The 14788-nt window shown below is 39.0% G+C and overlaps 1 protein-coding gene across 1 annotated transcript in view; it reads left to right on the plus strand.

Moving 5' to 3' along the window:
- The window catches only part of LOC306699065 (CUB and sushi domain-containing protein 1-like), a gene marked incomplete at both ends in the record, with an annotated part of 346947 nt that extends 335253 nt beyond the window's left edge, over positions 1 to 11694 (plus strand). Inside the window, 9 exons of the mRNA XM_079163564.1 lie at positions 1081 to 1192; positions 1403 to 1582; positions 1990 to 2052; positions 2725 to 2886; positions 4297 to 4409; positions 6784 to 6871; positions 7149 to 7275; positions 9363 to 9425; positions 11535 to 11694. Of these exons, the coding sequence (XP_079019690.1) occupies positions 1081 to 1192; positions 1403 to 1582; positions 1990 to 2052; positions 2725 to 2886; positions 4297 to 4409; positions 6784 to 6871; positions 7149 to 7275; positions 9363 to 9425; positions 11535 to 11694 (1068 nt within the window). The remainder of the gene's footprint in view (positions 1 to 1080; positions 1193 to 1402; positions 1583 to 1989; positions 2053 to 2724; positions 2887 to 4296; positions 4410 to 6783; positions 6872 to 7148; positions 7276 to 9362; positions 9426 to 11534) is intronic.
- Positions 11695 to 14788: the final 3094 nt, after the last annotated feature.

The raw sequence follows: 14788 nt of genomic DNA on the forward strand, positions 1-14788 counted from the left end.
ACACGAAACACTCACAAGGACACAAAACGCAAAACAGAAACAAAACAATTACACAATTAACAAGACTTAAAACCTGTTACAGGAATCATAAAAAAAACATTAGATGATGAAGCTTTAAAATCTCCCTGGGGTATGCAAGTGTCAAGTTTTATGGCAGTTTGCATTTTATTTCTTTAAAGGTTCATAGTACCTGAAACCAGTTCTGCCAACATTAATACGATATCTAAGATGAAGTAGTTACTGGATCATGTACTGTGTGGGGTTAGTAGAGTTAAATGGCAGAAGAGATGTGAGATAGTTTGGAAGCTTCAGCAGTAGAACTTTATAAATGAATAACATGAGATTTCTATTTCTATTTTAGTCCTTCTGTAAGGAGGTCCATCCAACCGTGTCATACAGCCAACAATATACTTCTGAAATGTGTCCTTTGTGATACAGCGTAACGCACTATGATACACAGGGTTTAACAGCTGAAGTGTTGATCGGGCAGCATGACAATACAGAAAATCTCCATAGTCAAGGACAGACATGAAGGTTGACTGCACAATAGTTTAAACAGTTGGAAGAAGACAGACATCCTTTAATTTTATACACGACACTTTTTTACATGCAGGTCAAAAGTAAAGGCCTTGTAAAAGTGGCACCCAGATTTAAAGTTAAACTTTGCAGATCACAAAGATCGTCAATGTTTTCTTGCAATGAGACCAGACTGTCTGGGGCACAGAGAAGAACCTGTGTATGGAATATATTGGTCTTAATAGATTTCAAACATACGTGCAAATCCTTCAGTTTGTGGAGGTATAATTGGATATCATCCTTATATCATATTTCCCCTGACGTCTCTTCAAAGATAGGAGGGGGTCGCCACCCATATTATGCAGTACTAACAAGAGACAAGCTGATAAAAGTGGGTATTTGTTGTTTCATGTCAAGATTAAAATAGTTAGCTGTGAGTTAAGGGGTCAATAAAAGTTTTTATTTTATTTTCAAATCAAACGACAACTACCCCATGCTGAGTGCGGCGGGTCTCGAGAAGCTGCGGGTAAAGATTCATTCTTAATGTGCTTTTACATCATGTAGGTTAGCAGTAAGATTTCCTTCAAGTGCCGCAAGAACTATCACATCCTTGGCTCCACCACAAGAACGTGCCTAGAAAACCTAACCTGGAGTGGGACACAACCAGAATGCATAGGTAAGAGATAATTCTGTCTGTTATTACTCTGTGTACTAATATTGTGTTTCCTTATCATAGTGTCTGTTAATTAATCTGTTTTGTTGTCACTGATGAGGTTTTTGTTTTATCTTTATGTTGCATTTTACTCAATACTTATTTTGGCTTTGAGGAGAAGAATGCAATACAAGTGACAACTCTGTGTTTGTTTTCCTCTTCCCTGTCACTCAGCCCATTCATGCAGACAGCCAGAGACCCCCAGTAATGTTGATGTTCGATCAATGGACCTGCCTACCCTGGGATATACGCTGATCTACACCTGTCAAGACGGTTTCTATCTGGCCGGGGGATCAGAGCACAGAACCTGCAAAAGTGATGGGAGATGGTCGGGCAAACCCCCGCTCTGTAAAGGTATTCAGATCCAATCTTTAAAATGCACTGCTTGTATAAAATGGGCTGATGTTGAGCCTTGAATATTAACTAGCTGTCATAATCCCATATGGTTTAAGACAAATACAGATTTTCACCCTGATATTATTGCTGGGCTCTCGAAAGTCAGCGTAAGGCGTTCCATGAATACTGGGGTGATGTTTGTTTGGGTATTTTATCACATACTCCTATCTCAAAGACAAGGAGCGGATGGCTGTGAATACTGTGATGAATAAAAACAAAAAAGTCAGTAATATAACCGGACAGAAAATAGACTTCCAGTTGTCTGTGTAACCCTAGAATAAGACAAATGGCAATATATTGGGATTATAGATTAAGCTTAACCATGAATTGAGCTAGACTAAATGTAATGCTGATTCATGTTTCAGTTGGAGTGAAAGTCAATCCTAAAGGCAGAGGAGAGTCAGATGTCCAGAAGAACAAGATTCGAGGTATGCAGAATAAGCAACTACAGCACACACTGTAGTACTTAAATCACAGATGTACAAGATGTATTTTCCAGAGAAGAATGGCTATCTGTGGTGGGAGGATGTAGTGAGTGTTGACTACACGGATCATCTGTCTCGGCAAGCAGTCTTATTTCAGATTTATAGGACGGAGGCTCAGACGCAGTAAATAAATCAGTGAAAACATTCAGGTGCAATACCATGTAATACCTTGTAAGTTTGAAGTAGGATTTTATAATCAATATATGCATTTCGAGGGAGCCAGTGAAGAAAGACTAACAACAGAGGAAAAGACCAAGCTACTGAGTTTTGATTAAGTCATATTTCTAAGTGTGTGAATCAGACACACTGCAGCAGCCAGTTATGAAGGAACCAGAGGTAGGTATGTTTTGTTTGTTTGTTGGCAAACACTAAGGGATGAATCCTAACAATGACCCTTTTCTTGCCGTCATTTCGGTTCATTATTTTGAACTTGTGGCAGGGAAAAGTTGCAACGGTGGTATAAGAAGAATGCTGAAGTTGATCCTTAAACTAAGAAATTCACATGGTGTTATTGGTCACACTGTGAGCCGGGCGATACTATTTTCATAGTATGCTTTTAAATGTCAACCTGCTTTTAAATGTCATCTGCTTTTTGTTTCTGTTTCTCCATTACAGTTCCAGTGGACGTGTTCTCTCCAAACTCGGAGTGGAGCGGTTTTTACGAGTATCTCGGGAAAAGACAGGCCACCACATTTACAGTTACTGGGTTCAACGCTACCAGTGGCAGAGTCAACGTCACATTACTGGAAACCAGCGGAGTGTCAATCAGACTATCAGGTGAAAAAAACAAGGAAAACACCAAAACGTTATTAACAAATTAATTTTACTCTTTGTAACTTTTCAAAAGACCTATTTTTAAGTTGTTATAAGGTTTTCAGAGTTTAAAAAACTGAGCCATTCAGTATTTTCCTCAGAATAAATTTTTATCAATTTATAAAATAAACGTGAAATAGAAACTACCCTCCCCAATGACCATGATCTATATATGTGGATATAGAAAACGGATGGAAAATACTTACATTAAGATGACATTAAAAGTGAATAAAATGGACCTGTTTAACTTCAAAGGAGTATTGTAACACCACTATCAGGGAGGTTAAAAAAAGAGCAATCACATACCAGATGTTGAAGACTTGAAATTCAGTGTAAATAACACAAGCACTACTATAGGTGTAAATACCCAGCAGGCTGATAAAGATCCAGCTTTCATTCACAGTTTGTAGCAAAGCATCGCTGGTAGCTATATTGAAATTGGTGCGATTCCCTATGTTTCACTTATTTAAGTACATTCACATTTTTATAAACATCCACAGTCTGCAGGGCAGAGAAAAACGGTTTGTGCTTGAGTTTGAGTGCTAATTTGTTAAATAATATAACATACAGGGGCACTGGTTGGAAATACGAACCGCCTAACAAGTCGTGTACTTGTGCCCCTCTACACTGATGCAGCTGAAGAATTACCACAGTCTGAAGGGCCACATTATTACTGTACCTCAGCAACATAACCTCCCACAGTAGTACTCTTGAGCACATGTGTTTTTATTCAGATGCACTGCAGATATACAGAAAATATTGTAAGGAAAGAGCTGGAAGGTTAACAAAACAGGTAAAGCTGCAGTATTGAGTGAAAACCCCCCAAAATAGTTTAACAAACTGTCTGACTCTCCTGCTGACACTCGTGTATATTTTGACATTTCACAACAATATTTCACAGTCAATAGTTCAGCTTGATGCCGGGGTCTTGAAAGATTTTCTGCACGTAGGAGGAAAGGGCTCTCAATGTATAAAGCTATTTCATTTTGAATCCGTGATATGGACTTGTCATGTTGAACAGCAGCAGTTTCTGTGTTGGCACTATAGTTAACCAAGTAGACATGTAGCTAAAGGGTAAATGTCACTTTCTCCCCAGTAATGTGTCAAGTGCTGGGTGAAGGAAATAGGGGATCATAATTCAAAATGTCAAGGTGTCTCCTTTTGTCTGTTTGTCAGTCAACCTGTCTGTCTGTTTACCTGCCTCCCTGTCTGTCTGTCTGTCTGTCTGTTTGTCAACCTCCCATGGGACCTTTGCCTCAAATGTCTTTCTCTTTTCCCTGCCAAGTGGCAACACAAATTAGAAGTTAAGTTGCTGTTATTTAAATGACACCACTACCTCAAAATCTATTTCTGTCTATATATCTGTTCATCCAGGTACCTACAAGTCAGAGGAGAACCAGCTGCTGTTGAAGGTCTACCAGGTGAAGGGGCCGACAGAGCATTACTACAGCAAGTTTAAAAATGACAACTGGGCTATGGATGGATATGTAAGACAAACTTCCTCTCATTTTCTATATCAAACATTTTGAAATGAATGCTGTGTTTACACATCTTTTTTATTAATAACAAAAATCAATATCATAATATCAATATCACTCCCATTACAATAATGTAGCATCGTCCACACCACATTACTCAGCCCACACCCTCTGTTACCGTGGACGGGGTTTTGCTCCTCAGTCACATTATACAAAGCAGATGTTGAAATACAATAAACGTTGATTAACATTTTCTCAAATGTCTTTTCAAATAGAGAAATGATGGTGAATGATAAATCACGGCTTACCAAGAAGCTTTTGTTGCAAAGTTATGTTTTTGTGTGACATCGCAAAGCGTCCCACAGAGACTCCAGGACGTTACTGACCTGGCCGATAAATAGTTCCAGCATGTAACTTCCCATTACACCAAAAAATTCAAGGCTCAAATATTGTGGATTCATTGCACATTTGCTCTGTGTATTCATTATTTCTCTATGGTGTGCATAAATGGTGTGTTTTTTAGACTGTGAAAACATTGATTGCTAAGAGTGTTTAAAAGGAACGACAAGTCAGTTTCCATGTTCCTCCATTCGATGTTGTATTTGAAGCCGGGACTTCTGAAGATCATCTCTACAACGGGGGAATGGAGGAACAGAGTGAGGAAATTGTAAAAGATAGTGGCAGGGAGGGATGGAAGAAAGAAGGACGGAAGAGAAAGGAGGCACACGGACAGCCGATATATAATGTTGTGAAAGACAGAAAAAGGGAGGGAGGGGAAGAATCAGGCTGGTAATGGTCATTCTACAGTTGGAAGTGAACATTTCCATTGTAGATTAATGGGTAAAAGATTGCTGCTTCAGTCTCCAAACAAGATTATGGTGAGGAGAGGAAAAGAAGGAGAGAGGGAAAGGCCAACAAGTACAGGAGGTGGAGAGATACTGTACTGTCAATGAAGAGAGAAGACAGGGTGAAACCTTACATTTACAAATACAAACAAATAATAGTTCATTGAGTTTGAACAAATTAATCCATGCCACAATACTATGAACTATTAAAAAAACCACATTACTTTTGACTAAATGACATTTAGTCATAATTCATACTGTATTAAAAAAATAGAGACTGTATTCCTCAGGGATGACAACTGTCAGCTCGATGTTGTCATCCCTCTGTAGCCAACTAAAAGATTGCGTTCATTGAACTTGCTCATGTTTTCGGTGAACTGAATATATCCCTTTTGCAGATAACGAGCGTGAACATGAGTGTCGTTAACTGTCCCAAGCATTAATTAGCTCCGTTAATGCTTGGGACCGTTAACAAAGCTCACGTACTGTGTGGCCGGCCGCTGCCATGTCTAGGGCAAGTGGAGACATCAGGCACTGTCTATTTCATCCCCACCTTCAAAGTCTCAAAGTCAACTTGAAGAGCAAGTGCGTAGTGGTGAGCGCGTAGTGAGGGTTGAGCCCCGTGCTCGTGGGAGCACGGGGCTGTGCGGCGCAGAAATCATCTGTTGTGATGATGCTTTTCTTCTCGCGGATACTGTCCCGCGCGCTCCTACCACGTACACACGCCTGTTTTTCATGTACTTGGGTTTTGAGACTAGTTTCAAGTTCTTTATTATCATATGCACTACAATTAAAATGAAGTAGTCGCTGGCTCTTGAATATCAGGCTCCCTTCAACAATGCTCATTAAATATGTATGTATAAAAAAAGAAAATCACACAAGTAAAAGTCAAATAGGAATCCAAGACATGAAAGTGAAAATATAGGGATAAGATATAGACATGTATGAAATTAAGTAATACACATTTATGTGAGACAGAATTTCAAATGGATAAAATGAAATGTAACAGGAATGTAGTAAGTACATGCATAATGAGAAGTTCATTCAGTTCATTTGAATCTGTGGGATCTGAACTTTGAGCTAGCTCTTAAGTGTGAACACTGCAGCAAGGTAATTACATATTCACCTGCCTTAAAATATACATAAAACACTGTCACCCTACAACCACACCTGTCTTATCCTATGTGTGATCCTATGTGTGATGTAAGCCACTTCTTCACACTTTCATTACACATACCTTCCCAGCAACATCCTGCTGTGGTTTTGATTTACAGGATTGAAGTTCATCCATCATACTCTACTTCTGTGTCAAACATTATTCTGCAGTACTTTGTACCACCATCACATAATCCTTTAATGCTGAAAGAACTTTTTCAGTATCTCTCCCTGTTTGTTCAAGAGCTCATATAAAACTGTAGTTAACTGTAACTCTAATTTAGGAAAACCAGGGTGACAGAAGCCCCCGTCCATCTGAATGGAAGGTGTATAACTTATTATATAAACTGCAATCTGAACACTGAATGCGTTGTTTTTTCCAGGTTACTGCAGAATCAGATCAGAAGACTTTTGTCTACCAGGGGCATATTCACAGTAAAGACTTTGGCAAGTTTCATCTGACAAGGCAAGGTATGTCTGTCTAACATCAGCCCTAATAACAACCACAACACACAACACAGGCTTGATCTTCCTACTGAACATTGTCATATTGAGAGTGGGACAAAATCATCATATTGAAATGTTTTTGCTCGTGTAATGTAAAATCATTTTATTTTCAGACAGAATAAACATGAGAGGCAGAGTTCTAATATACAGACTAATAACACAGAAAGCCTAAATTACACATACACAAAAGGGTGTTTATGTGTCCATGCCTGTGAGGGTTCATCTGTGTTTGTATTCTCAGGCCCTGTAACGATGGCGATGGACCCATCCAACCCCTACACAAACAGCAGCTCTGTGGCCGCAGCGATCCTGGTTCCTTTCTTTGCGCTCATCCTGTCTGGATTTGCTTTCTACCTCTACAAGCACAGGTAAGCTATATCCTCAAAGTAAATCCATCATGTGAAAACAGACCACCAGCAAACTAGAATACAAAGCAGGTGTTTGCCCTGTTGAATTATGTCCTTATGCAGATGCAATTTCATGATTCTCAGTGCATTTTAATGGTTTCTTTGAATGTACATTCTTTTCAGTGCAGCACTATTCCCTAATTTCGTCATTTATTTCATACGTTTCCTTGAAACCTCCACTCTCTATCTAATTCCAAATGTGCCTTTGGGTTGCTCTGGAGGCTCCTGCCTTTTGGTAAATGTTCCTCTCATTCTGAGGGGCTGGCGCCAAAACTCTAGCCTGTATTTATGAAGCTTCTCACTGTAAGAAATCAGTCCTAACAAATCTTCTGTTGCACTTATTTTGTTTTGATCTTACTTTTAATGTTTAGAGTAAAATATTATTTTTAAAATATATTTTCTATTAGTCTCAGAAATGTATCCTATGTTTTCAGGATAAAAGAAGAGATGCAGTGAGATTAATTTACAGTCGGCGGTAGCTGAATAGAAAAACAATAAACGTCCTCCAAGATAAGGATTTAAATGCCTTTGGATTTATTTTGTCTGGGGTGTGATGCCCTTTGTTTTATGTAATTTAATTCCCTGTAATTTACACTTAATTGGCAACAATTTTATAATTGATAACAGTTGTTCTTTACAAATGTGATGTCATTTATTCAAACCGTAAGCATTAATTCTTAGCAAACCATTAACTCCTAAGTCTTACTCCAAAGAAAAAGTCAAACTTACAGCACAATTCCAAGGAGCGATTCTGAGATGCTTGATAAATATGATCAGGGATGCACAATTTCTTCTCTATGTTTTAGACACCGGACATTTTTCTGCTGTCAGTTGTAGCAGCACTTGAAGAGAGTGGCAAGGTGGTTTTGTTACACGGAGAATTAAAACAATATAATAGTCTTACAAAATGTTGTTACCATTTTTACCTTTCCTTCCACAAAATCAATCAAGCCTTCTGTATTTCTAGACACAGGGCTCTAATTTAATGAAGTTGCAAATGCAGAAGCACAGCCCGGCTGCAGGACAGACTAGTAGGCCGCATTGCCATGACACCTTGGCAGTTTCCATACAGGCCAAATGTTATATAACAATCCATTGCTTGCCTGAATGTGCACCTCCCATAAAGAACACATTTAGATTACAAAAACTTTTAAATGGAAGACTTTTATATATCTTACAAGCAATTGTGGAGGACACTCTAGTCACATTATAATCTAACGTTGTACCAATCTTCCTTAATGACATTGAGGATTGTGTACTGATATCAGTTTAGATGCGTATGAGATGAAAAAGAACTAAGTGTATTACCACATAGTTGTTGGCAGACAAAGTGGAAGTCCATCAGCATGTGTACCTTTGCCAAATTTGCACCAACATCAAAACAGAGCCTGTGCAGTAAAGAGAGTAATGATGTATGTTTTTTTCTTTGAAAATTTCATTTTTTAAACATAATTATAGCTCCAAAACTCAGAGCGCACCATGAAGATTAAATCTAAATGACCTTAGATATTAATTATTGTTTCTAAAAAGTGCACAAAAGACTTGCAGTGCCCTAAGATGGCCGATAATACACAGCTATATTGAGGGTAAAATGTCATCATTCATGTTTCCTATTTAAGATTCTACATCTACGGAATGTTCTGACTTTTGAACTTCATCACTCAAAGTTTTACAAAGTCATCTTACTCATCCAACTATAATCATTATTACACGTTAATCCGTTGGTTCGCCGTTTATGGTAGCTGTATGCTGCAGTACTCTATCTGCAGTGAGACATGTAGTGTCCTGACCTATTGATGTTATCGAGGAAACAGACTGTAATGTATTGTGAGTAATGAGCTTTGCTGTAAATTCTGTGAATGCTAAGGTGCTGACTGCTGTCTAGGGCCAAGCAGACTTACACAGATATTTACAGTAAAGTTAGCACAGTTTACCAAGAGCTACTAACACTACCATTGTATTACTTTACACTGTGTTACACAACCTGTTCACCAGTGAACAGTGTGCAATGATAGTTGATGTATATTAAAGCTGATGGTTGTATGCAGGACATTGTCTGCTGACACAGATGACAATGAGAGACCAAAAGACACCTGGGGGCCTGGCGGCAGGTAAGACTGGCACCTGTTATTCACCTGGTTTCAAACAGCAACCAGACCTCCGCCCGCCGCCACATCCTCCGTCAAACTTGTCATCCGTTGTTTTTAGTTTTTCGATTTTGCTTCATGCTGTTTAGTAAGGCTGCACAACTGACCAAATTGTAATTCTAATCGTTCTAAACTGAGCTAAGTTGTGTATTTTGTCCTACACTATTTTGTATTAGTCGAAAATATACTTAAAACTTGTAAACCAAAATGTATATTAATTCACAGGGAAATTGAACACATTGACTCCTCATATCAGCTGAAAGTAATTGAGGTGACATATACAGTATACTCAGGATAACAATTTGCATATAATATGTTTTAAGTTTTTAAAAGCAGTGCAGCCCTACTGTGTCAAAACAGCAATCATTTAAAGCTAGAAAGAGATTTATTTTGTCTTTGATCTCATTGTCATCTTTCTGTCAACATGATGTCATCAAGAACAAATACAATATTTAATAAAGTAGACAAGTAGTGTATAAAGTACTTCAACATTGTTCTACTGGCACTTCATCCTGACTTGACAGTAGGTGTGTGGTGAAGTTAACTTTGCTAACATTATGCCCTCGCCCAACATAATGGCAAGCCAACAGCAATGATTTCTCTGTATAACAATATAATATCTTAAATGAGAAACTAAAAGCAAGGAGTGTGCACACTGCAGTTCCTCCCTGCTTTGGCTCTATAAGTCTGTACAGTATCTATAATACTGTCAAAGCAATTATGTGAGCTGTTTTTCATTCTACCAATAAAACTAAACTATTGCATCTACAGCCACAACCAGAAACTAGTGCAGCGATTTGAACTACTACCACGTAGGGGGGTCTGCGGTGTGTGTTGGCGTGTGTGCAGTTTTGTAAAGTAATGGGTTGAGCATGTAGGGTAGGCTTAGTGGCTCCCCAGGGTTGGATACGTACACACACGCGTACACACACACACACACTCTTAATGAGGTCAGAGTCAAACAGTGTTTCAGCTGCAGCACTCCTCCCTGCTAATAGTTCCACAGGGTTTGGGAGTAAGTGATTATATCTAACTGGATTATAGGACCTGATTATCCCAAAATGTAATCTGTGACAAACAGACGAATTAGGACAGTTAGTCATATTTCACAAAATATCTGTTTGAACCCCTGCAGTAAAATCCTCATTCAGGCAGGTTGAGTGATAATATATTCTTTTGAACTAAAACCATTGGGTACCATATTCAGGATGATGGCAGGTTACACGCACACAGACACACTCACATGAGAGCAGCAGATGGGCAGCTAAACCACTGAAGCAGTCAGTTGTAATGGTTCATGTTCTCCGGCCTGCCATCATTTTCTCTGCAATTTGTAGAATTTTACCAGAACCCTGCTCTTTGCTAAGGTTTCGCCTTTAATCTCTAACAAGACCGCCAAAGGGACAAATAATGTGAATAAATATTACAAGAGGACTTTTTTTTAAAAATTGGTTGTAGAACTAATAGAGACAACATAACATAGAAATATAATCAATACTCTGTTAATTATAATAAATCCATACCCCTACCATTCTGCAAAGGTTTCTCTGCATGAGTACAGTACAAATAGAACATTCTGCTGTTCAGTAATTCTTGAACTCATACATCCTTCACACCTGCACTTTTAAAATCAGGGATGTTAAATAGGACATGTAATGCAAAGTATAACATGGTGTGTGTAGTCTGTCTTATCTTGATGTGTTGTGTGGGTTTTTCTATCAAATGAATGACTTAACTAATTCAATATGTGTCGCTTTCTTCCAATCAGCTGAAATTGTTTCACTAATAGCTTTATAAGGAAATTTTGCAACAGTTCTGGTTCAAAAAGGCTCCAAACCATTTTTATATGGGAGAGTTGTTGAGAGCTAATATATATTGTATATTAAAACAAAAGGCATCAGAACATTTGAGCAACTTCATCTCGCTGTTCTGAAATGACGTTTTTATTGTCATTTTGTGTTTTAGAGACCTGCACCCTTTTGGTTTCAGTGTTTTCTTTTTCCTAACCATAAATAGACCTTTGCAAAGATCTTTATTATTTCACCATTATTTCCTTCTCATTTTGTTTTGCAGGACGCGACCCAAGGTCCAGTTCAATGGCTATGTCGGCCATGAGAGCTCCAATGGTCAGGCATCATTTGAAAACCCAATGTATGACACCAACATGAAGCCCACTGAAGCAAAGGCAGTTCGCTTTGATACCACACTCAATACAGTCTGCACTGTGGTATAGTCCAACAAACCTGCCACTACCTATACAGTGGTTTAGTCCAACCTCCCAGTTGGTCTGTGGGGGTTTTACCAAAAAGAAAAGAAAGAACAAACTAATGATTTGGACTCGTCACTGTGAGCAGTCTGTGTTGTAGCATGCTGGTCCTCTGTCAGCACAATCTGCACAGTAATGCCGCTCTGCTCCACCTGCTACCTGAACAACGATATCATCCACTTATCCCTAGAGTCTGTTCGAGCAAAATAAATTGGAACCACTACGAAAGGGAGTAGACAATGACGACATCAAAAGTGTTGTTCGGGAGATTAATGCTGGGACCACAAGTCTTCTTAAGCACCGTTGCTTTTCAGGCACCAAGGAAAAACACAGAAAGATGGTACAACTAATTGAACTTCTTCCAAGTGTGACCACCCCGTTGATCCAGTTCTCTTCCAGCATCAGTTGACTTCTGCAAAATTTGACCCAACCTCCTCGTGAAATAGGGTTCTTAAATGCACTTCCTGCAACCTGAATAATTGTTTACCCAACCTAACACCATACCCCATGCCAAATTTGCACAGTGGTACACAATAACTCTTCACTTACCTCCCCTTAACTTAACTCCCCTGCTGCAGGCCAGACACGTGTGACCGGTGCAAGGTTCTACCCTCAGGGGAAGCACATAGACTATTCCACCCTTCAATCCCCTCCAGACATCGAAAAGTAGTTGGATTGTTCCTATATGTCAACAGAAAAACATTGGTGCTGGACCAAAAACCTCCCGCTGGACTTCCATCACGCTGGACTTGACAGGACTGGACTCTCTGACGTAATTACGGCTTACAGAGTCTGTTTTGGTGGAATCTGATATCGTTCGTACAGACTGCTGTGAAGTTGACCAACCAAATGCAGTCAATGCAGTGACACGCTCAGCCAGACCAATTCCTTTTAATTAAATGATACTCTCATCCAGTACTGGATACTAGTATTCGATCAGTACTTGGCTTACTAGAGTTAAATAGCAGTTGCAGATATGTTTGAATTTTGTTTTAGCCTACTTGGAGAACTGAATGGGTTAGGTTTAGTAAAGCCGTACAATAACAGAGTTAGGTAAGTTGAGTTGTCAGTCAACAGTGAATTTCCAAATATGTTCCTGTGATTTTCTTTACCTTCTGCCACTTACTGTATTGCCTATTATGACAATGTCTACCTACAGTATTTGGCAACTTGTGCAGGCTAAAACATACCAAATCAGGCATTTGCAACTGCTATTTTCCCCCAGAAGAACCTGTGTATGAAGGTATTACATACTTAAAATCAATCCTATGTACAATATTTCATACTAGCACTAAGCAGACTGTGCTAAACCAGAAAACCAGACATTTTATTTGCCGGGTTGGTGTACACAATGGACTGGTTTCCAGAGGCCTGTCTAACACAATCAAAGTCTCAGACAACTGATTTTTGTTCTTGGACTAGCCAGGATCCTGTGCTTGGTGGAGGAACAACTGGAAGCCTGGAGGCAATAAGCTGTCAAGATCATCAACTGCTACAATCAGCTGTGGCCAAATCCAGGAAATGATTTGTCTTCTCATAACTCCGTTGGGATTATCAGTCAAGTGATGACGGATTTTTTTTTTTCCTACAGCATACTCTCCAGCCACAAATCAGAAATAGAAGAACATATTAACAGACGGACGGGTTGACTGACGGAAATTAGACAGACGAACGCAGACAAATGGACGGACAGACAACTCTGTCAATCCTGCTGGAAAAGAGAGACAAGGACAGGTTGCTACGGAAACTGAGACAAATAGTTGTCTCTATTTGTCTCTTCTGGCATTTTTCTTCAGTGAAGATATTGATGAACAGACTCTATGTTCAAATACCCAGTGGCCCCGTGGTACTTCCCAAACCACTGCTGCTGGGGGACCCCAAAATATAAACTTTATATGAACTCTTAAACCGCACAAATTTTGCACTAGTGTGTTTTTCTGACTGGGTTATGAAAAAAGAAAAGAAAAGAATAATTTTTGGGTCTGAAATGGGTTTGAAAATGAGTCATTCAAAAAAGAGAATTTTATTCAAAAACTTCTATCTTTAAAAAGATGACAAAAATGACAAAATACAGGGTTACAGTGTGTTTGTATATACACATCTATATTTCACCTTCCCTGTTAGAAGGTGTGACCGCGTGCTATAAATCGTTAATTTTGTTGCCATGACAACATGCTAGCCAACCAGAACGTTGGGATCAGTTTACCCGTGGACCTCCGAGCTTCTAGTGTCACATAATGACACCACCTTCTTTTTTTTGCCATTTTTAGAACAACACAGATTTTTTTTTTTCTGAAAGCTCATTCTGAATACTGTTACTGCTACAATATGTTGAAGAAATAAAGGCTCACACATCCATGCTATGCAGTATGGTCCCGCTGTAACACTGGTACCACATTGCTAGTTTTATTTACAGGCATTAAACGCCATTATTTTCTGAGATACTGTACAGTACTCTTGAGGTATACTGGATAGTACACAGAGATTTAAAAGTATCTTAATATTTTGTTTCAGTTTCGCAGACAGTGTAAGCTTTCAGAAACAAAATGTGACTGTTTCTTTAACTCTCTTTAAAAAGATGTGTTGCAAGTGTCCCCAACTACTCACATTATCATACATTTGAACACATTTTACAGATCTGATGCACATGATCTTATTTCAACACAACTTTTTGAAGAGCCCACAGCTCATTTCTGTTTGAGAATTGGTCATGTTGGAGGACAAACAGAAACGGTACGAAGACAACATGCACAATTGTTGTTGTCGAGAGTTATCGCCCCCGGGACCCCGCCATTGCTTGAGAAATACCTCATGTGCAGAGAGTAAGTTACATCCTGCTTATCAATGCTTGAATCCCACTGCAACAAATACACAAGCTTAGCGAGTGCGGCCTTGCATTCAACTTATTTCCTGGTATTTTAAGTCAAAAAGTCATACCAACGCCCGTGATTCTGTAGGAGTCAAGAAAATCCACTAGCTTCAAATCACTTGCCAAGCTTGTTATTTTTCGCAGTGTTCTCTCAAAATTATTTTATTTTTCGAAAGATGCTGCACTTGGTTT

The sequence above is a fragment of the Pholis gunnellus genome (assembly GCF_910591455.1).
Source record: "Pholis gunnellus genome assembly, chromosome: 1".
In the NCBI taxonomy this organism is placed as follows: Eukaryota; Metazoa; Chordata; class Actinopteri; order Perciformes; family Pholidae; genus Pholis; species Pholis gunnellus.